The sequence below is a fragment of the Pseudorca crassidens genome, chromosome 1 (genome assembly GCF_039906515.1).
Source record: "Pseudorca crassidens isolate mPseCra1 chromosome 1, mPseCra1.hap1, whole genome shotgun sequence".
NCBI classification, from domain to species: Eukaryota; Metazoa; Chordata; class Mammalia; order Artiodactyla; family Delphinidae; genus Pseudorca; species Pseudorca crassidens.
In genome coordinates, this window is record NC_090296.1 from 153,685,047 (window position 1) to 153,706,522 (window position 21,476).

At 56.0% G+C, this 21,476-nt stretch overlaps 1 protein-coding gene across 1 annotated transcript in view; it reads right to left on the reverse strand.

Annotated features, from left to right (window-relative positions):
• The window catches only part of ADARB2 (adenosine deaminase RNA specific B2 (inactive)), a 368,746-nt gene that overhangs the window by 86,483 nt on the left and 260,787 nt on the right, over positions 1 to 21,476 (reverse strand). The window contains exons 2-3 of the mRNA XM_067699982.1: positions 20,198 to 20,284; positions 10,847 to 11,724 (exon numbers count right to left, since the gene is read on the reverse strand). Of these exons, the coding sequence (XP_067556083.1) occupies positions 10,847 to 11,724; positions 20,198 to 20,284 (965 nt within the window). The remainder of the gene's footprint in view (positions 1 to 10,846; positions 11,725 to 20,197; positions 20,285 to 21,476) is intronic.

The window sequence follows — 21,476 nt, forward strand, 5'->3', positions numbered from 1 at the left end:
AGAATGTTGCCACGGGCATAGTCTGCACGGCATCCAAACACAGGGTTAGTTATGATCTGTTTGGAACCTAGCAGCACAAAGGGTAAAGCCGAGGGTAGAAGCTACTCCAGGATTAAGAGAAATGGTGTCCACACAGAAGACATAAGTCAGCTGATGGCTCTTCTCACTGCACAGTCATCGAAAGCTTCCTCATAAAAACCAAGCTGGCAGGAGAACTCCTCCTGCTAGGAGGCGGGCACTGGGTCCCCTTCCTCCCGTCAACCCAGCCTCCTCAGGCAGGACTCGAGCTTCCAAGTGTTTGGTGACCATTTCTATAAAATAAGGGCTGGGTTAGCACTTCTAAAATTCTGCAATCATCTGATTTACCGGCCAAACCAAAAGAACAACATTGAGTGATTCACCCTCGATCATAAGTGACCCTTGGGTCCAGGGTGACCGTGGGGGTCAGATGAACGCCTCTGGACTTGGTCAGCCAGTGTTGGAGGGAGGCCGCAGTGGGGTGTTCTGTACACCTCCTCCTCCAGAGGAGAAAGGCCAGTGGACGGGTCTTCAGGACTTTCATGGGCCTTCTTCCCAGGGACGTGGCAGAGAATGGAGGTCAGGAGACTCCGAGTGTGTTCTGTGCACCTCCAAATCACCCGTGCGGTCAAGGCCACCAGCCCTGCTTCCCGAGAGGAAACGGGGGCTCGGACACTGGCCCTCGGTCATGCTGGTGAGTGACACGTCGGGACCCAGACAGAGGGCCGCCTGTCGCCCTCTCCACCCAGCCCCTATGTTCCCAGCTTCCCCCTCATCCTTTCCAGGGTAAGAGAGCAAACAGACGGCGGGTTCTGTGGCACCGAGAAGGTGCACAGCTTGTCCGCTCCCCGCTGCGCCTGGGAAGATGCAGGTGGACATTGGCCACAGTTGGGGGGAGGCCCCTCTTCACCCCAGACCCAAGGTCATAGCAAGATGAACTGAACTTTCACGGATGCCAGGTCACCTGAGTCTCACAATTTCATACCCTCAACGCCGGGGTGAGCTCAAGGCAGCTCCTTCCACTGGGGAAGCCACCCACGTTGCAGACCGGAAACCAGAAGCTTGAGTGAGCTGCCCGAGGGCACCCAGCTGGAAAGGTGGGAGCTGAACTTAAATTCAAGGCCGCCGATCCCGACCTGGCTCCGGTGGCAGCGGGAAGCCCCACGTGCTTGTCCCACGTGTATCTCAAATTATGCCTAAAGCCAAACTCGTGATTTCTGGCCACTCCCCACACACATCACGCCTTGGCGTGGGCCCTGCAGGTGGGGAGACTAGGGGGCAGCCTACAAACAGCTTGTATTTCAGGAACCACCCAGGCCCGCTGTTGGCTCCCTTCCAGCCGCAAACACGGCAAACTCGGGCTCCTTGGCTGCGACACAGCTGCCCCCTACTGTCCTCCTGACGTTTCACCCCACTGCAGAGGCTCCACCCCCCTGCCCCGAGTTCCATCAGAATCCATCCACCCCGACTGGCTCTGCTTACAGCCCCATCACACCGTCCTCACAGCCCAGCTGCTGCTGTCGCGAGTCCTCCACGGGCACCTGCTTCCTGGCCCCGGGGCTGTTCCTGGCTCTGGGACCTGGATCCCACGGCCTGGAGTGGCTAGGCCATTGGACACCTGACCGAGAGCTGGCAGGAAGAAAGGGCCTTTGCTGAGATCCGGGCGGGCTTGCCTTCCTGTCGTCTTCCTGTCTAGACGCCTGGGGCGAACTCTGTGCTGGCAGGAAGGCCACGCTGCCGAGCGCCTCTGCCTCCGCCTGCCTGTTCACTTCACGACCCTGTTGTGAACCCAAAATGACATTCCACGGATGCTGCAGGCCAGCTCGTGCGCTTTACGGAGGCACGTTCTCTCCGATTTCTCCATTTAGGTAACTGAATAAAACCTCTACCCAAGACCAGGCGACCCAGAGTCCTTTTCCTGAAATGGTCACAAATGAAACATGGTTAAGATGCGGAGAGACTGACGCCGCTGGCAGAAGATGACTTTTATCACTGATTTGCTGTAATCACGACCTTGGGGAAACAGCCCTGTATTAAAGAGAAGTTTCTCCTGCTTGGTGTTTGTAACTTTTGTCCTGTAGGCTTATAATTTTGAGGGCTTGAGTGAACTCATAATTCCCCAGAAGGCATTAATGTAGAAAACACATTTTAAAAATGTTTAATTGTTGAGCTGTTGCTGCAAATGATTGTTTCTCTTTTCTTGCACCATTTGGGCTCAAACATGCGGGGATGAGGGGTGATGAGACGGAGGGGGGAGGCGATGAGGTCTGGGGACGTGAGTGCATCTCTCTCCAAACGGAGAGGATCTCTCTGCCTCCTGTGTCATGAAGGATGGTGATGTTTCGAACACAGGTCCCAACGCAGCCCAGAGAGAATTGGGGAAGCCGCTGCATTTGCCTTAAAAACACAGCCGAGTGTAACAGGGTCCTACAGCACAGCACAGGGACCGATATTCAATATCTTGTAATAACCTACAATGGAAAATCATCTGAAAGCAAAGTATATGCATATATGTGTGTGTATAACTGAATCACTGTGCTGCACAACCTAAACCTACCTGGGAAGAAGCGGGTGTTACAGCTATGAGGTGGCAACCGCGGGGATGCAGGTTCTGAAGGGCAACTTTCAGACCCACTCTGCGCTCCAGGCCAGTGTCAACCTCGTCAGAGTAGCCGCGTGGTGGGTCTACGCTCGGCACCCAGGGAGCCTCGACATCCCGCGACCTGACGGCCCTCAGAACAAACAGCCACCCCGTGTGAGTCCTGGGGACCAGTGAGACCAGCCCCAGAGGCCCTGCAGGGCGAGCACAGCACAGCTGCCTGGCACAGCTGGGCGACGGAGCTGGGTCTGTGTGGAGACGGGGTCTGCAGGGCTCCCTCCCACCCCCCACCCCTGGCATGTCCATCCCTCGGGCAGGCGCAGAGGCAAGCGGCCACGGGGAACCCGCCCTCCTTCTTCCTGGGTCTCCCCCCACCCCCCACGGCTCCTTGGACTGGAGGTGATTTCCCCTCGGGATGTTCCTCTTCACCTCCTCTGCCTCTTTCTCCAAGTTGTCATCTCTTTTCTGCTGTTTCTCCTTTTCACTGTAACAGTGTGTCCCCAAGGAGGAGGGGACCTGGCCATCCCGACAAATCCTGTTGTCTACACGGCCAAGGGCAGCCTCTGCACTGACAAAGGTGGTCTTCCCGAGAGGGAGCCGGTGAGCTCCCCGCCGCCCTGCCACCTCGGTGCGGGTGGCCCTTGCCCCAGGAGCCCCCTGTCCTCTGCCAGCCCTGCAAGTTGCCTGCTCCCTCCTGCTTCCTGCCCACACTGTGTCCCCTGTGTCGCTCCCATCACCAGGGGCCACGCGTTGCCCCGTTTCCTCGACCAACCTGTAAAAGTGCCAGGGCCTAGGGGGAGGGCAGCCTGGGGTCTGAGGGAGGGTCTCTGCCCCCCTTGGGACTGTCTTCCCGGCTCTGAAGGGCTGCGCTTTCCTGCCCCTCGGCATCCTTGTCTGTACAGGGAACGTGAGTGGTGCCGCCTGCCAGGTTTCTGTGAGGCCCGGATGTGCTATTATACGTAAAGCGTGTAGAACAACACATGACACAGTAAACATCTGATAAATACCAGCTCCTAGTATCCCCATGGATCATCGCCGGCACCACCAGTGTTAGTCGTGGCTGCAGAATAATGAGGTAACTGGGGAAGCTTGGCTTACGGCCTCTGCTTGATCGATCAACAGTCCTGTTAACTAAGACGCCAAACACAGTATCGGGAACATACAGGCTTAAACACATATTTAACTCTTCTGACTTAAATTGTACCAAACTTCTTTTAGTAGGAATTCAGATGGTGGGGGCTATTGTATAAATGTATATGGTACATTATATCCATCCTGTTTAAGTGCACGTTTATAAGTGTGAGTTGTATACGTTGAGTGTACATTGTACAAATTGTGTAAGTTGTGTATACATTGTGTACACATTGTACAAATTGTATTACATAAATTATGTTATGTAGACATTGTGTGTACATTTTATAAATTTCATCATATAAATTACATTGTGCAGACATTGTGTGTATATTGTATAAATTACCTCCTATATATTATATTGTGTAGACATTGTGTGTACATTGTATAAACTGTATCATATAAATTGTACTGTGTATACATTGTACACACATGATACACATTGTATCGTATGAATTATATTGTGTGGACATTGTGTCAGTGCGTAAGTGTATTGCTAGCATCTACAGTGCCTTCCACACCCTCGCTGCAGAGGGATTTTTGGAAACTCCTCCGTGTGTGGCAGCCGTGAGGAGACCCATCTCTCCCATTTGGCCATCAGTGCCTCTACCGAGGAGACGACGTGGGGAAGGTCAGGGCTGGCTGGACGGGCGGGTGGATGTCTTCCTTCTGTAAAAGGCTGCTTTTCCCTCCTCGTGGACCACAAGAGGGTGTGTGTGGCCACAGAACACAGACGGAGCTGAGGTGCTGAAAGGAAGAAGGCTGCCTGGATAATCAGGGGCTCGCCTTGGGCAGGGGGCAGAGTGGCCACGGCCGAGCAGAACAGTTACAGGGAGGCGGACAGGCTGCCGGGACCTGGGCACCTGGGCACCCCGGCATGAGAGAGTTAGACCTGGAGCTGGAGTCCCGAGCCTTGCTGCAGGGGTGGGACACCCCAGGGCCTGCTGGTGGGAAGTAACAACTTCCCCTGGACCTACTGCACCCTGGGCACTGGGGTCCAGGCCGGGTCAGCTTAGACAGGCCCTGCCAGCGTCTACCCCAGGTACTTATCTGAGCCAGGAGGGCCCCTATATGGGATTAGTGACCTTATGATGGAGACTCCAGAGAGCCCCCGCCCCTTCCTCCAGGTGAGGACACAGCGAGAAGACGCGTCTGTGAACCAGGAAGCAGGCTCTCACCAGACACAGAATCTGTGGTCACTTTGATCTTGGATGTCCAGCCTCCAGAACCATGAGGAATCAATGTCTGATGTTTATTAACCACCCAGTCTGTGGGATTCTGTTATAACAGCCTGACTGGACTAAGACAGAGATATACTTTTATAAAAATCCTGAATTGCTACATTTCAACTTCGTGCACATTGAAAGTAAAACATGAATATTACAGTTTCTGTGTTTCCCCACAAATTCAGTAGAAATCCTCACAGGCAAGTGGCCACCCTCCACCCTGGCTCTCACCAACCACAACCTCTCCACGCTGCCTGCATGGATTTCTACCTGTTCTTTATAACCAGAGTCACCAAAATTAGCCTGGTGTTGAGATCACCTGTCCAGTGATTTCCAAGGGAAGAGACACATTCGATTCCCTGACGCCCGGGCTTTTGGGGCAACGTGGTGGTGAGGGTGCACATCCAGGTGGAAAAGGGGGAGGACAGGGAAGGTAGGTGGGTTCTGTACACCACCCCACCCCCAGGCCCCCGGCACCTTCTGCCAAAGCCTGCAGGGCTCAGGGGAGGTCCCCAGAGACCAGGTGTGTTGCTCTGTCTAGAGACGCACAGGAGCCCAGCTCCTCAGCTTGGGGTCTTTGTGGCCGGAGTCGCTCTAAGTCGGGGCCTGCTGTGCTGGTGGGTCTCAGGATGTGGTGGGGTCCCGTCCTAATCCCAACCCCCCAGGGAAACAAGGTAAACATCCAAGAAAGTGTGGCCATGAGGAACGCCTTGCTGAGGCAGAAAGAAATCAGCCCTTTTCAGGAAAATAATTAGGACCCAGGACTGTCCCCTTCTGCTTGTAGAACCTGTAAAGCTGCAGCTGTCCTTCGGAGGTCATTCTGGAATTGCCGGGGCTGGACATGCGGCCGGGGCAGAGCCGACCCAAGCGTCTGGGAGAGTGAGGCCCCCGGGCTCATGAGGGGGACCCTGCAGGAGTCTGCTGCAATTTCAGGGTATCCTTGGGTAGAACATCTCGGACAGTGTTAAACCGTCTCAAAGCCAAGTAGGTGTGATTTCCACACTGTTTGTAATCCAAGCCCATTTAAAATCTGGGGACAGCTCCAACGCCAATTTGTGGCATCAATATTAACAGTTCTGTGTTACAGCAGTTAAGGTGCTGCCTCTGTTGAAGGAGACAGACTGGCAGGACTGTGAAATTACAAAAACCACCTGTGAAGTGTCCGGGGCGGCGGGGGTCACGCTGGCTTTTGGGAGAAGGACAGCAGGTCTGTTTGTGTCCCAAAGTGCAGCTGTTGAGTATGAGGTGACAGTCAGGCCCCTGGTCTAATTCTGAAGCTAATTCTGGGGGAAGATTCCATGAAATGGACTGCGTACGGGAGCTCTGATCCAAGTTTGCTATAAAATGCTGAACTCTGAAAGCACTGTTCATTTCCATTATGTTATATGTCCCCATGGTTCCCCCCTCCCAGCAGTGGGAGCTGTACCACCAGGGAACAGAGTAGGTGCGGGTTAAGTGTGCCGAGTGCCTGACAAATGGCCAGGACAGGCCTGGGGCGTCCGCTCCCTAGAAGGACCTGCAAAGGGCTTGAGAAGCAAGCAGGCTTCATGGTTAGTTTTAAAGGCATCCCCCTCTTACTCTCAGGGAGAAAGTGCTTCAGTTGTTTTGACAAAATCTTTGAGACACTGTTAGTTCCACTGCAGCCTGACATGGAAATTAAAAAAACAAAACCAAACAAACAAAGGGAATCACTGCGGGTGAAGAGAGACTCAGGAACAAGATAATAAACCTGGTAGTTTTCAAACGAGGGGCGACCTGTCACCACCTCTCCCCCTTCCTGCATCACCGAAATTTTTAGTCACTTTCTTTCTTCTCTCATCACGTGGGAGCTCTTCTGTTTCCACGGAGCCAAAATGCTGAGAGATCAGCCTTTCTGGTTGAATTTAACGCTGTTATTAACTCTTTTCTAGGGGTGGGAAGTGAAGACCACAGAGATCTAGATTTTGTGACTTTACTTTTGTTTTTTTTTATAACAAGGATGTTCCAGGTAATGAGCATTTATATTCTGACACGGTCTCGTTATTGCTTCCAAGTTTCCCGTGAACCTAAAGGAAATCTGAGGGCTGGCTCTCCCACCAACCCCTGGGCTCTTCTTTCACCGTGTCAGCTGGTGTTTGCAGAGCGCCCATTCGCTTGGGCCTGCGCCGTTAGAGAATTTAATAAAGTCGTGTTCTCATCACTCTGGCAAAGAGACCTGAAGTCAGAGCTCATGAAATTGAAGGAACGAATCAGCCTGGTTCTGAGAAAACCCCCAGGTTGAGGAAATGGTGGAAATCTGATACCGCAGAAATCGAAGCCTGTGATTTTAATCTTTATCGAGAATGTTATTCTTCAGAACTGTTTTAGAATGGAGGCTGAAACTTTACCTCAGCCTGGCCGAGCAGACACCTCACTTGTCCACAGAAGGTGATGTCCGGGCGCTGAGGGTGGTGGTCCTTGGGGGTCTGACCCGAGGGACGTCTGGGGGGCTATGTTGTTCAGAGCTGTCCTCACAACGGGGTGAGCGTCCGACCCACCAAGCTGGCCCTGCCGTGACCTGCTCTGCGGCTGAGGCCGAACAGCCCAGGGCCCCCGACAGAGCAGGTCCTGACCCACCTGCGTGGGGATCAGCACGGCAGGGGCCTGGTCCTGGATTTCCGGCAGCCGGGCCCAGAGTGGTGTTTTACACACGCTCCCCACACGACCGACACCTTAGAAGTTTTTTGTTCATTTTTCGTCACTTAATCAGGGGAGCTCCCCCAGGGACGGTTCTGACACCTCACTCAGAGGAGACTGAGCCTTTGGTTCAAAGCCCTGAGCAGAGGCGCCAGCTCTTCATTTGCTTCTGCAGCGGCAGAAGCTGGCAAGCGAGCCTTAGAAGCAGACCCCTAGTGTGTCCTGCACACCAAGCCCGCCCTGTGGGGCAGAACCCAGACTTCGGGCAGAGAGCATTAAATACTGAGCTTGAGACCCGAGGTCCAGAAGCTGTGTCGCTCCAGCGGTGACCGCTGCTGCCACCCCCCGCCTCTCCCCCCACCCCACCCGGACTTGGGCAGGGTCCCTCACAGCTCAGTGGTGGGAGCTGCCCTTCCTGGGGGTGTGGACGGCGGTTCTGGGGGCCCTGCCAGGGCTGGGGGGCCTGGCTTGTCTCCTGGCACAGGTGCTGATGGCGCAGTTAGACAGGTAACAAAGGTCATGCCTCTGGCCACCAGGACCTGCGTGAGCAGGAAGCATGCGGTGCGGATGGTGCGGGGCAGAGGAGGAAAGCAGAGCAGCATTTACAGGGACGCCTGGAATCTTTCTTTTGAAGCTCAGTCCCTGAACCCAGACCACGTCCAAGGTGGGATTCGAATTTAATAAAGCTGCAGAGGGCGCCTGGTCCTGAGCGCCCGGCGTGTGCACCCCACCGCCCCGCTGCAGGGGCGAGGGGAGCAGGTAATGAGCCTCCAGGACGGGGCGGGTGTGATGGACGGGCTGCGGCCTTCCCGCTGCTCCGCTCTCTCCATCATCCAGTCTGGGTGTTAGCGGACTGTCAGGGAAAAATAATTCAGTGGCTGTGGCTTTAACTGATGTGCTGCATTCTGGGGTCAAATGACTGTTACAAAGTAGTGGTGCCGCCTGGTTCCTGCATCGTGAGAGCTCAGGGTTGACAACATGAAAGGAAAAGGCATCACGGCCGGAACTCACTGACATCATTCAACTCATGGGGGTTGGGGTGGGGGGGGCAGTGGGAGCTGGAGGAAGGACACTTCTTGCTAAACAGCATCGGGCAGAGGAGGAGGGGGTGCCCACAGCCCGTGGGGAGGGGGGCCTTCCAGGGACGGTGGCGGGAGGACACGGGCCAAGGGCAGCCTGGGGTCATCCAGGCCGCGGGGGGCAAAGGGGCTTCCTTGGGAGCTGTTGGTGGGTTTGAGCTACAGACGGTGGTTGGTGGTTGGAGACACCAGGCAGGAAGGAGGAGGAGAAGAAAAGAGGAGGAGTAAGGAAGGGACAGCAGGGCTGCAGTGTTTCTGGCAGGGACTCATGTCAACGCCACACGCCCGCTTTTACCTGGATTGTGTATTATCTGAGGGTGGGTCGAAAGGCAAGACACATGGAGGTTATGGGCTACCCCCCTCCAACCCGCTCCTGGATGGTGCAGTAAATATTTGAAAATAAATGAATGATTTGGGGGCAGAGGTAGCAGGAGAAACAGCTGCCCCCCTCATGGGGTTCCCTGTTCAATGAAACCTTCACACGGCCAAGCTGTGGGGACCAGACCAACGTCTGCTCTGCCTGTTTGTGCTCTGCACCTGCCAGAGTCAAATAAATGTTTGTTGGATGGACGGATGGGTGGATGGATGGATGGACGGATGGATGGACGGATGGATGGATGGATGGATGGATGGATGGGTGGATGGATGGATGGATGGATGGATGGATGGATGGAAAGATGGATGGATGGATGGACGGATGGGTGGATGGATGGATGGAAATATGGATGGATGGATGGACGGATGGGTGGATGGATGGATGGATGGAAAGATGGATGGACGGATGGGTGGACGGATGGACGGGTGGATGGATGGATGGACGGATGGGTGGATGGATGGACGGGTGGATGGAGGGGTGGACGGATGGATGGATGGACAGATGCATGGACAGATGGATGGACAGATGGATGGACGGATGGATGGACGGATGGGTGGATGGATGGATGGATGGATGGATGGATGGATGGATGGAAAGATGGATGGACGAATGGGTGGATGGATGGACGGGTGGATGGATGGATGGACGGATGGGTGGATGGACGGACGGGTGGATGGAGGGGTGGACGGATGGATGGATGGACAGATGGATGGATAGATGGATGGATGGAAGGATGGATGGATGGATGGACGGGTGGATGCTTGCTCCTGGTCGTGATTCAACATAGGGTTCTGTCCTAGTGCATTTGTTTGGTTCACTGTCCAGAACCCCTCCAGTTGCCTGAATCTGGGTGGTGCCCTGCTTCCTCTAGTGGACACGTGACCTCCTGAGGCAAATAGTGGATTCCGCCCGAGGTGCCGTGAGGTAAAGGTGCCCTGATCTGAGCAGTGACTTACAAGTGCTGAGTTCTGACTGTGGATCCTGAGCTGGGCTAAAGGCCTTTAACTGTAAAACCTTTCTCTCCTTCACTGATGCCAAAAGTGAAAGAGAATAACTTCCTGTAGCTAATACATTAGAGATGCCCACAAATAGTTCTCAAAATGGTAAGAAAAAAGATAATTTGCATAAATAAGCAGTTACAAGAATAGGAAGGAAGAGCTTGCAAAGTGGTACAAGAACACTTCCCGACACAAGGACGGTGCACGAAATACTTCCTGAGTGAGGGAGGTGAGCTCTGTGAGAAGCACACGTGTCCTCTGGTGTGACGAGGCCTGGAGGCGGCATGAGGCAAGGCCCAGCCCGGAGCTCCTCCCTCCGCCTGGCCCGCGGCTCAGGCAGCGTCCTCCAGCCTCCGGAGCCAGAAACTCAGCCCAAACCAGCACCGAACTCGCGTTCCCACCGCAGGCTCCCTCGGCCCAGCCGCAGATAGTCACTGAGGGGCCTTCCTGCCCCTCAGTCCTCTCTGGGGTCAGGAACCCTGCCGCCCCAAACCCCTGCTGCCCCCACTGCCCTCTGCACAGCCGGTGTCACTATCACCAAGGTGACCGGCTGCCCAGCTCTCCCTTCCCTCTGCTAAGTCGGGACCAACAATTTTTCCATTCACACGCTTCCAGGCTCTCTCCCCAGAGTTGGCACACGGCTCCAACGCCGCAGCGGGAGAGGCAGCACCTGGCTTGTCTGGGAGAGAGCAGGGGGTCCTCCTGCTGCCCCGTCCCCGCACCCCGAGGACGCCGCCCGCTGGCAGCTACCGGAGAGCTCTCACCTGAGGCAGGAGGTGACTTTTACTCCTGCTGGGGACGTGGCCGGGCAGCCGGATGTCGAAGAGGGCCTGCAGGGCGGCCTGGGCCGCCTGGCCCTTGGCCAGCTTCTTGCTGCGTCCCGAGCCTTCGAACGTCCTCCCGTCCACGCTCACGGCCATGACGAAGCTCTGGGCGCGCCTCTTCTCGGGCTCCGAGAGGCACACGTAGCGCAGGCCCGAGCGCAGCTCGTTCAGCAGCACCACTGGGTTCCTCGCGCCTGGAGCCGCGGGGCCCCCCAGGTCCAGGTCCAGGTCCAGCGGGCGGCCCAGTAGCCGGCCCCGCCGGCAGGCCGTGGACAGGCGGTCGGGGGCAGCAGGGCGGCGGCCCGGGAAGCCCTCGCTGGGGGCCGTGGGCTCGAACCGCTGGAACAGGGAGTCGGGGAAGTCGGCCTGGTCGGAGGTGAAGTCCGGGGCTGTGCCGCCTGGGGCCGGGTGGGCCTGGCAGGCGTTGGGGAGCTGCACGAAGGACCGGAGGGCCAGCTCGGCCGCCCGCATCTTGGCCTTCTTCTTGGTGGGCCCGGTGCCCTCGAAGGTGAGCCCGTTCACATCCACGGCCACGGCGAAGACGGGCGCGTGCACCGGGCCGGTCTGCGACACCGTGCGGAACTGCAGGCCCGGCCGCAGCTCGTGCAGCTGCACCAGCGCGTTCTTGGGTGCCACGGACCACGAGAGCCTCCTCCAGAGGAGCTGCAGCTGGCACAGGTGGCCGCCGTTGCCCTCCTCCAGTGGCCGCTTCCTCTTCAGGCCGGGTGCGCCCCCTCGGGCCCTGTCCCCGGAGGGTGGCAGCCTGGCCTCCAGGTTGCTCACGTTGCGGTTTTCCTTAACGTCGGCGCTGCTGGTACCTGGAGGTGAGAACAGACAGCGTGACCCCTGGCTGTGGCCCGACCGAGGGCGTCGTTGCAGGTGACCCCCTGCAACACTCGGCCTCCGGACACCAGCCGGCCTGGCACCCTCTGGAGGCCATGGGGAGACCACATGGGCAGCACCTTGGATAACAGGCCCGCAGAACTGACCACACTCCTGCAGGTGGGGGTTAGGGCCCAGAGAAGGGGACCCCGCCCCGTGAGGTGCCTGGAGTGGACCGAGTAGGGTGGATGCAGGCGGGGAGTGTGTTCCCACTCAGGGCCATTCCCAGCTGCTCTCTGAGTGCCGCCGGGTCCCTGCACAGGCCCCCAGACCCCCTAAATCAAGGGAACACGTGGCCTCTCTCTCCATCGGGTTTGGGCGACGCGGAGGTCAGGGAGGCCTTGCGCTCGGGGTGGAACGCGAGGGAATCGTGTGCTCACACCCTGGACACTGGGTGACACTTAGGCTTAGTGAACTAGATCTAGATGCCTCTACGTAGATGAAGCTCTAAAATATAATGTTAGATGATAAAAGCAACTTGCAAAATCATACACAGAGGCTATGGTTAATAAGTTATAAGAACACAGAGGTTACACGGCATTCGTGCCTCCACACAGGTGGTAAAGCTCAGACACGTCCCAACTCCCTTGGGACACAGGGAGGAACACAGGCTCAGAGGGTGGCTTCGTTTGTATCTGTGAGGTTTTCTGTCTTTTGCACAAAAAGGTATGAAGCAAATTTAGCAAAGTCATCATTTGCTAACTGTATGTGAGGAAGGCGGGTAATGACAATTTAGTTTTCTGGCCTGGCCCTCTTGGACCACCCTCCTCCGACACAGCTGTTCCATTTGGGGAACCTCAGCCATGGGTCCCCACATGGCCACAGACGTGCGTCCCGCTGCCCTGGTCGACGTGCTTCTGGAACGCCCGACCCTTGGGTTTCCCGAGAGGCTCTGAGGATGACAGGGCTGGGCGGTGGGTTACCCTTCCCTGACCTCACTCACACCTTCACTCTGGCCCCTCACTCCTAAAATGCACTCCGGGGTGGGTTATGGCCCTGTTTTCTAGGAGAGGAAACTGAGGCCCCACACAGTGAAACAGCTGTCCAGGGACACACCGTCGGTTAATGGGGGAGGTGTGACTGCATCCAGGCACGACTGCTGTGGCTGGGAAGGCGATTTTACGGCAACTCGGTCACTTTCTTGTCCGTTTCACAGACTAGGAGCTGGGGAGAGGAGGATGCCGAGGGGAACTCTGCTGACAGCGTGGACGGACGCGGGAGGAAGCGGCCAGGCTTGGGGCCACGCAGGACCCTGATGCCCGCAGATTTCTCCGTAGGAACTCATTCAGCAAGTGGAAACCCGAGAGGGTTTTACTGCCAGCCCACAGCGCGTAGGCAGACTTTGGGCGTGTCTCCCTCACCCCAGCCCGAGAGCCGGAGCAGGAAGACGCGCTGGGTCAGTGACCTGGTCCCGACGGTGCAGCTGCTGGGTGGTCACCACGAGAGAAGGACCATCTCACAGGCACGCAGCGCAGGCTGAAGACCGGCGCCCTAGAGAGGCGTCCTGGCTCCAGCTCGGGGCCAGCCCTCCTCAACCACGTCGTCCCCAGCAGGTGTGCCCCACAGAAGGCGTCAGGCTCCGACTTCAGAGCTCTGTTTGCTGCAATCTCAGCTGCTCTGAGTTGCGAGGTGGGCTATCGGCATTCCTCCAGCAGTTTGCTTCTGTACAACAGTTGGTTTGCAGACGTCGTTTTGTTCAAAGGGGTGAACCTGAGCGTTTTATAAGTTAGAGGTGGGCAACATTTGTTTACAGTCTATTTCAGTAGAAATAATTACCTTCCAAGCATCAACACTGAGTCTCAGCCTCTTTTTTTGGTCATTGTGCACATTGGGTGCACACACAGCAAGGAGTTCTGCCATTTGGGGTATTTCGGGCCAAGGAGTGGTAGATGGGAATAACCATGCAGTTTCCCAAACCAAAGGTAAAGATGGAAAAAAAAATAACCCAATCCAAGAAGCCCACAGCAGATTGCCCAGAAACTCACCGGGAGCTCTCTAATTTCTCACTGATTTCCCACGACGTGGGGCTTGAGCGTGGCTGTGAGTGTGACTAAAGTGGCTGGCATGTCAGATGCCCTCTGAGCCTTCTGAGGAGAAGGTTTATCTAGGAGGAACAGCCCGGCAGACCCAGGTTTCCCTCCACTTGCACTGAAACTGCTTCCGCACTCTTCTCTTCGACATCCTAGGACTGCTATCCTTAAAGTGAGCCACGGAGATCCGAGCGCGGGTGAAGACCCCTTCCTCGATGATCAGTAATTAATGAAAGTTGATGGGAGTGCAGACTTCTGGGCTCCATCCTGATATGCTCTCTGGGGGTGATATCACATGCTGGTTTTTGCAAACGAGCAGATTAGGGGCTCTGCTCCCCCAACATGGCCCAGATGCTCCATTTAACTGGCCTCCTGAGTTTGCATGAGGTCAGGGAAGCTGCAGGGTGGGCGGTGGTCACTCCACGGCTCTGGGGTCAAGCAGGTGAGAGGTCACAGTCTCCCCCGACCTTGGTGTGTATGACCTTGGGCAGTCCCTCCACCTGCCTGAACTCCATTTTCTTAAGAGGATAAATGTGGGTTTTAGTAGCACGTGCCTTAGGGCTTATTATGAGGTTGAGCTAGAGGACACCCGTAAAGGACTTAGCAAAACCCCTGACACTGAGGAGAGTCAACTGCACTTTTGAAAAGAGCGGGAAAAAGGGAGGCAGACACTTCTAAGCTGCATCTTGTCAAGGCCCAACTTCCCTGCTTATTTCATGAGTTGGGCTTCCAGGACCCCCAGAAAGAAGGGCTGGAGACACACGGGCTCTCGTGAGGCAGTCTCGGGCCGAGGAGGGGTGGCGACGGGGGGACCCTGCCTTGCTGGTCTGGTGCGGCTGAGGTTTGCCAGCCCCTTCGCCAGGTCCCTGCCAGGTCCATGCGATCCTCTTACAGAACTGTAGCTCTGATCCCACAGGTTCACGTTTCCTTCTTCGGCAGCCCCCTCCCCGACCCAGGAAATGATTCTCATTTTCTCCTCCATTGAGTTGATAGGTTTCACACACCCGGCGTCAGAGAGAATAACCCAGAGGTGGACAGTCTAGAGGCTGAGAAGTTTCGCTCCCGGAAGACTGGGGAAGCTGCCCCCCACCTGCTTGCTCAGGTCTGGGCATTGCAGGACCCACGCATCTCCCCAGCCCAGGGCTCTGCTCCTCAGTCCGCGGCCGAATGCCGGGCTCACCCTGAGGTGGGGACAGGGCAGGGCCTAGTCTCCGCCTGCCCTCCTGGCCTGGCTGCTCCCTGGGCCCCCTGGGGCAGGTGGCCGACCTTAACCCTTTATGTGGGCACGCCGGGGGCACCCTGGGCCGATCTGGTGTCTGCACAGGACACGCAAAAGGGAAGTGGACGCCTAGCCTCACACGGCGGCCAGCACGACAGATGGCCCTTCTCATGCACACGTGGGCAAAGGTCACGCTGATCCCACATCGTCGGGAGCCCGTTCTTGCAGGGGACACTTTTCCCCAGCTCTCCAGGGGTGGGTTTTGTCCTGTCACCTGCGGAGGCCCCGCCGACTCCAGAAGGCGTTTGCACCAGGTGGTCCATCTCTAGAGGCGGGAGGGAAAAGTGTGGGCAGGACTCCGGGTGCTGGCGGCTGAGCGGTGCATGAACAACCGGCCACACGGGACTTTTCCAGGATCAGTGGAGACAATGAACAAAAACTTTCAGCGCCATCTGTGAACGTCGTAGGCTCCAGATCGAGTGCTTTGCGTTACAGTGACTGATCGTGACCACTGAAGAGGGAACAGCTGCCGTCGCCTTTTTAAGTCCTAGGGAAGAGTGGCGGCCCAGCTGCTGGGGTGTTCCCAGGGTTCTGGGTGCAGGAGTTGGTCAGAGAATGTTTACTGTGTGATAAAAGCAATCTGATTCTGAGAATGTGTGTGTGGTACACTGGAGGCAGTTCCAGTGGACAGTTCATACGAGGGTATAAGAATTAGTGGGTCCTTTAATCCCACTCTGGAATTCAGTCCCCAAATAACTGTTATTTTCGCCAGTCGTAGCTCAGAGACTCATACACGTCAGAGCCGGGAGTAGCTCTGCAGGAAACCTACCCCCCATCGTGTGTGAAGTGTCGGCCTGGGGAAGCACATATTAAAAGTCAGCAGTGGATTGAAGTCCCCTTAATGGCTCACCTGCCCCCCCCTGCCACACCCCGGCCCCTCTATTTCTGTCTGTCTCTGTCCATCTGTCTCTCTGTACAAGCACAGGGCAGGGCCCTCAGCCCTGCAGGGGGGGAGCAGGGGGTGTGAGGGGTCTGGGGCCCACTGTGCCCCACCTGGGGCTCACACCACAGTCCCCCCAGAAAACGTCTGACTTGGACGCCAAGTGCCTTCCCTCAAGGCAGCCTCGGAGGCCACGTGTCGTGTGTCCCCGCGGGTGGTTGCGGCCTTGACCCTGGGAACTCTCCTGCCCTCGCCGAACCCGACAAGACATCCATGACCACACGTGTCGAAGGTCCGTGTGGGCAGCCTCAGATTTCCAGACAGTCACACGTGTCCTTCTGTTGCGGAAATCAGGAAAAAAAGAGGCAAATAACCTCAAACGACATGAGCTAAACACCACCCGCGGCAGTAATAGAACCATCGCTGGCAAAGTGAAGACCACCAGGCACAGAGGGGAGCGTCTGAGTCAGAGGCACGGGAGGAAAAGGTGAAACGGCATTATTTCCCTCTGCTTCTCTGTCACAGCGACCCTCTCCTTATCCCCGGGAGCACCCACCCTGCTCGACAGAAAGCGTCAGCACAGGCAGTGCTACAGTCAAATGTCCAACGCGTGCAAGAAGCGCATTTTGTGGGGAAAGAGAAGACTTTTATCTTGGTCTCGCAGTGGCTGGGCTTTCACTTTCCAGGTGAGGGACATTCTTCCAAGTCAAGGCGGGCTTCCCGCTGCCATTGCTTGGACATGGACGGGCCCCGCAGGGGCCAGTCCTCGGCTGTCGCCTCCAGGTGGCCAGGCCCTGGGTGAGTGCAGGTGCCTGTGTGTCACCAGCTGCGTCTCCTTCCTCGACGCCCCCTCAGGGCCAGCATCTGTCTGGTCATCACGCTGCCAGACTTCCCGGCACCACGTCTGTAGGTAGGAGATACAGAGAACCAGCCATCGGGTCCGCCACGTCCAGATCGGATGGGCCTGGCCGGCGGGATCGAGCCCAGGGCCTGGAGTCTCCATTGGCGCAGGAAGGAGTGTCCAAGGTGGTGCTCAGGGGATGGCTGTGGGAGCTGCGGCCACGCGGGCTTCGGGACTCCTGGTCCTGGCATTGTGGTCGGGTGCAGAACTGACCCTGACAGCTCCTGGGTCAGGCTCGGCAGCAGACAGGAGACGCCTCTCTCCCAGGTGGGCCCCACGCGTCCTGGAAGGACCAGGCCAGTGGGGCAGGCGGGTCTCCCTCCCTCCCTCCAGGCCCCAGTGCTGTTCTGTGGGCCTGACAGGGAGTGGGCTTCTCAGCCTCTCCTAACGTGACCCAGTCAATCACGCCCTTGAGTCATGGTGGGCACGGAGGGGATGGGCTATGGGCTGGGGCAGTGACTGGCTCCTTTTCCGCGTTCAAGGAAGCTCGCATTCAGAGTTGCCCTCCTGGACAAGAAGAATGAAAAACCTGCATCTTCCCGTAGACTCAGCCGAAACCCACCCTGAGGATGGCTGGTCCGCGCATGGACGCACAGGAACCATCCTCTTGCAGGCTGAGCCTCTGACGGCCCAACCCCGACCTAGCTCCACCCTTCACACCGGGTCTCAGGCTCCAGCGCCACGCAGAGATGAATGCGGACCGAGGACGTGAGGCTGCAGGGGGTGAACCCAGTGGTCCTGAGAGGTGAGGCCTCACGGGGAGGGGCAGGGCCTTCACTTCAACCAAACACAGGCGCCCACCCTCAGGGTCTGAAGATAAAACAGGAGACTTCCAGGAGGAATCACCCTGGCTTCTGTCACCTCCCTTCCTCCCTGATGTGTATACACACCACACACGCACACACCACACACACACCCCTTCCCCGACGTCCGCGGCGTCTGGACGCACGTTAATAGCACTGCACTGGCAACGCTCGTGAGAGGTATTACGACAAGTGCATTAATGTGGTGGTTTACCTTTGAACAATGTATGAAAACAGGGTCTTCAATAACAGCACATATTACAAAGGGGGATGACTAATCCTCTCATAGAAAATAAGGTTTTCCAAGCATTTCAAAGGCACTTTAACATGTAATAAACAATTAAAAATCATTCTCATCTCTAAGTGTCTACCTCTCAGCTGCGAGCTGAGTTAGGGGAAGTGCCTTAATTACTAGCGTCAGCCAACCTGATCCACGTTTCCTGTTTCTCCAGGTCTTTGCCTAAAACAGCCTCGTGCATCATCCTCCTACTTTCCATCCTCAACTCTATCACCAGGCCACCCTCCCTGCCCCTCACACGGGCACTGATGCCCCGAGGGATGGATTCACTGCCCAAGGCTGTGGAGCTGGAGCTCGGTGTTGCAGCCGTCAGGCTCCCCTGCCCTTGGATGGGGAGAGAGGGCTCCTACAGGGAGACTAGACTCAGCCAGGGTCCCAGCAGCTCGAGCAGGAAAGGGGATGAAACAGAGTAAGATCTTCTTCCTCAAGGCATCTATTCCACGTGCTTATCAAATAGCTTTGTCCACACGTCCAGGTCAGCTTGGGGGCACGTGTGTATTTTTATATGTATAAGTGTGTGTGTGTGTGTGTGTGTGTGTGTGTGTGTACATGCGGCACACCTCAGAGATATGGTGGGTTCAGTTCCAGGCCACTGCAATAAAGCGAATGACATAGATTTCTGGTTTCCCAGTGCATAAACGTTATGTTTACACTCGACTGCAGTCTATTAAGTGTGCAGTGGCATTACTTCTGACAAAACTATGTGCCGATAGACTTGCTTGATATGGGGTGGCCCCAGACCTTCAATTTGTAAGAAGCATCCGTGAAGCACAGTAAATGGAAGGGTGGTAAGACAAGGTGTGCATGTGTGTTCCACGTTACTGAAGTAATTACCGGTAAGTTAACTAAGTTAACGAAGTCCTAGAAACTTTCCAATTTTGGTCAGGAGAGAACAGAACCAGCCGTTGGAGCTTCATGGGACCTGCGAGGTCGGGCCTGTGGGCAGTGGGGAGGCCGTGCTCTGACCCACGGGCACCCTGTCCACACCCTCCACACTCGCCTCCATCTAGGAAACAAGGGCTCAAACCACAGGGTCACTGAGGTTGCTCAGTTCTGTGACTCTGCTTTTGTGGAACAGTCAGGGTAACAGCCTCAGCTTCCCATCTTGTTGGTGACTGTGTTTTGTGGGAAGGGGATATTCATGAGAGCTTGTCGTGTTTCTTAAAATCTGAGGCTGAGTGGACAACGTTCCAGGGCCAGTCCCTCTTGCCGTGGCTTCCTGGCCCCACCAAAACCCAGTGACCGGCAGCTAGTCTCTCGCTCCCCACAAGCACAGGCCTGACTCCAGCTGCAAAGGTAACCACCTGTCAGGTAATTCTGAAATGCAAGCGGTGTTCCTGTCATTTGGACTGTTTCATCCCCCATGTTTTCCTTCTACAAGCAAGAGGGGGTGCACCACCCGACAGACACGCCTGGACTTTCCCTCACTGGCACACATGCTCTTTCTGCTCTGGGGTCTCCTCCACACTCCCAGCAGATCCATCCCCAACCGGCTTTTCAGTCCCCACCCCACACGGATTTGTTGTCTCTCCGGTTTCATGAGCCAAAACATTGTTTTGACTGCAGGCACCCGTCCAGCTCTTTCCTTGTTAAATAATTGTACAAACTGTTCAAACAGGCTGTGTTCATTTTTCTTTTCTTTTTTTCCCCTTTTTGGTTTGGAGGGGAAAAAATAAAGGAAAGAGAGAAGGGATGGTCCCAGAGAACTAGATTTTTTTCTTGAGAACTCCAGAACCTAGAGTTCTCAATCACACAGTCACTGCTAATATTTCCTACCATCCAGGTGGGGATGGGATCCTGGGGGTGGGGAACGGGATTCCAGGGAGGATGGGATCCCAGGAGGGGATGGGATTCCATGGGGGGGGGATGAGATTCCACGGGGGGATTGGGATTCCAGGTGGGGAAAGGATCCCGGGTAGGGACAGGATTCCAGGGGGAATGGGATCCCAGGAGGGGATGGGATTCCAGGGGGGATAAGATCTCGGTGTGGGGGGGATGGGATTCCAGGTGGGGATGGGATCCTGGGGGGGGATGGGATCCTGGGGAGGGGGGAACGGGATTCCAGGCGGGGAAGGGATCCCAGAGGGGTGGGAGCAGGTCCTCCTGCTCTGGGAAGCCCAGGTGGTACCCCCCACCACCCCAAGGGTCTCAGCCTTTGGGGTCCCCCCTCTGCACGTGGGGCTGGGACCCTGGCTCTCGGGGGAGGGGCTCTGCTTACTGAGATTGTCCTCATCCTCCGTGTGTGCGGCCCCGGGGCTCACGTGCTTGAAGGAAGCGATGAAGGCGGACAGCGTGCTCACTTTGTCTGGAAAGAAAAGAAGGACAGGAAATGCACTTTTGACATCGAGTTCCAGAAAAACTCAGTGCTTTCATATGTTCTTATTACTGAGGGTTTGGACATGGGAGGTTGAAAGGTCATTTTTGGTTTTAGCCACTTCATTCTGGTTCAGTCTTTTATTGAATTTCTGACAGCATTTTATCAAATTCCCCTCTCCATTCAATTTTAAACTTTATGATTTCCATCTTTCTTCTTTTCTTATTTTTGGCATCTCCATGTCCCTCAAAACGAAGTCACCATCTGCAGGGCAGCCCCCTAGCCTGAGCCTGCAGGGAGCTGGGTGGGCAGGGCCTGCAGACAAAGGACGTTTCGCAGAGAGGAGCTAAGGCCAGTGAAGAAATGCCTCAATGAAACGAGAGTCCTGCAAACAGAGCCAAGACTATTTCTCCCCAGTAGTGGAGAACCTGTTTGTGGGCTTGAGGGCATGAAAAAAAAAGGACTTATGGAACCTGTAAAATATAGTTACTGTTTGTTTGAGCAAAAGTAGACTGAACAGGAGGAGGGAACGGTCAGGGGCCCTAGAGGTTCCCCTGAAGTGGGGGGCGGTAACTGAAGTGGGAGAGGAGCCCAGGGACCCCCTGCCTGCAGCCCCGGGGGTGGTCCCGGCTGCAGACCTCCTGAGCACAGCGCAGAGGGGAACTCGGACCCGAGAGGGGGTGGCGCTTGGGACCAAAGGGCTCAGCTATTTCCCTCTGAACAAAGACGAAGGACAGGTGGGTTGAAGCCCAACTGGGAGAAATGAAAGAATGACTACTGAAGGGACAAGAGGAAAGCTCCTTATATCAGAGCCCTAACTCTAACCCTAACCCCTAACCCCTAACCCTAACCCTAACCCCTAACCCTAACCCCTAACCCCTAACCCTAACCCAACCCTAACCCTAACCCCTAACCCCTAACCCTAACCCTAACCCAAACCCCTAACCCAACCCTAACCCTAACCCCTAACCCCTAGCCCTAACCCTAACCCAAACCCTTAACCCAACCCTAACCCTAACCCAAACCCCTAACCCAACCCTAACCCTAACCCCTAACCCAAACCCCTAACCCAACCCTAATCCCTAATCCCTAAGCCTAACCTTAACCCCAACCAGAAGTGAGTCCACAGGAGAACTCAGCCCCGACACCCCCAGAGCCGCTGTGCTCAGACCCCTGCCCCTCA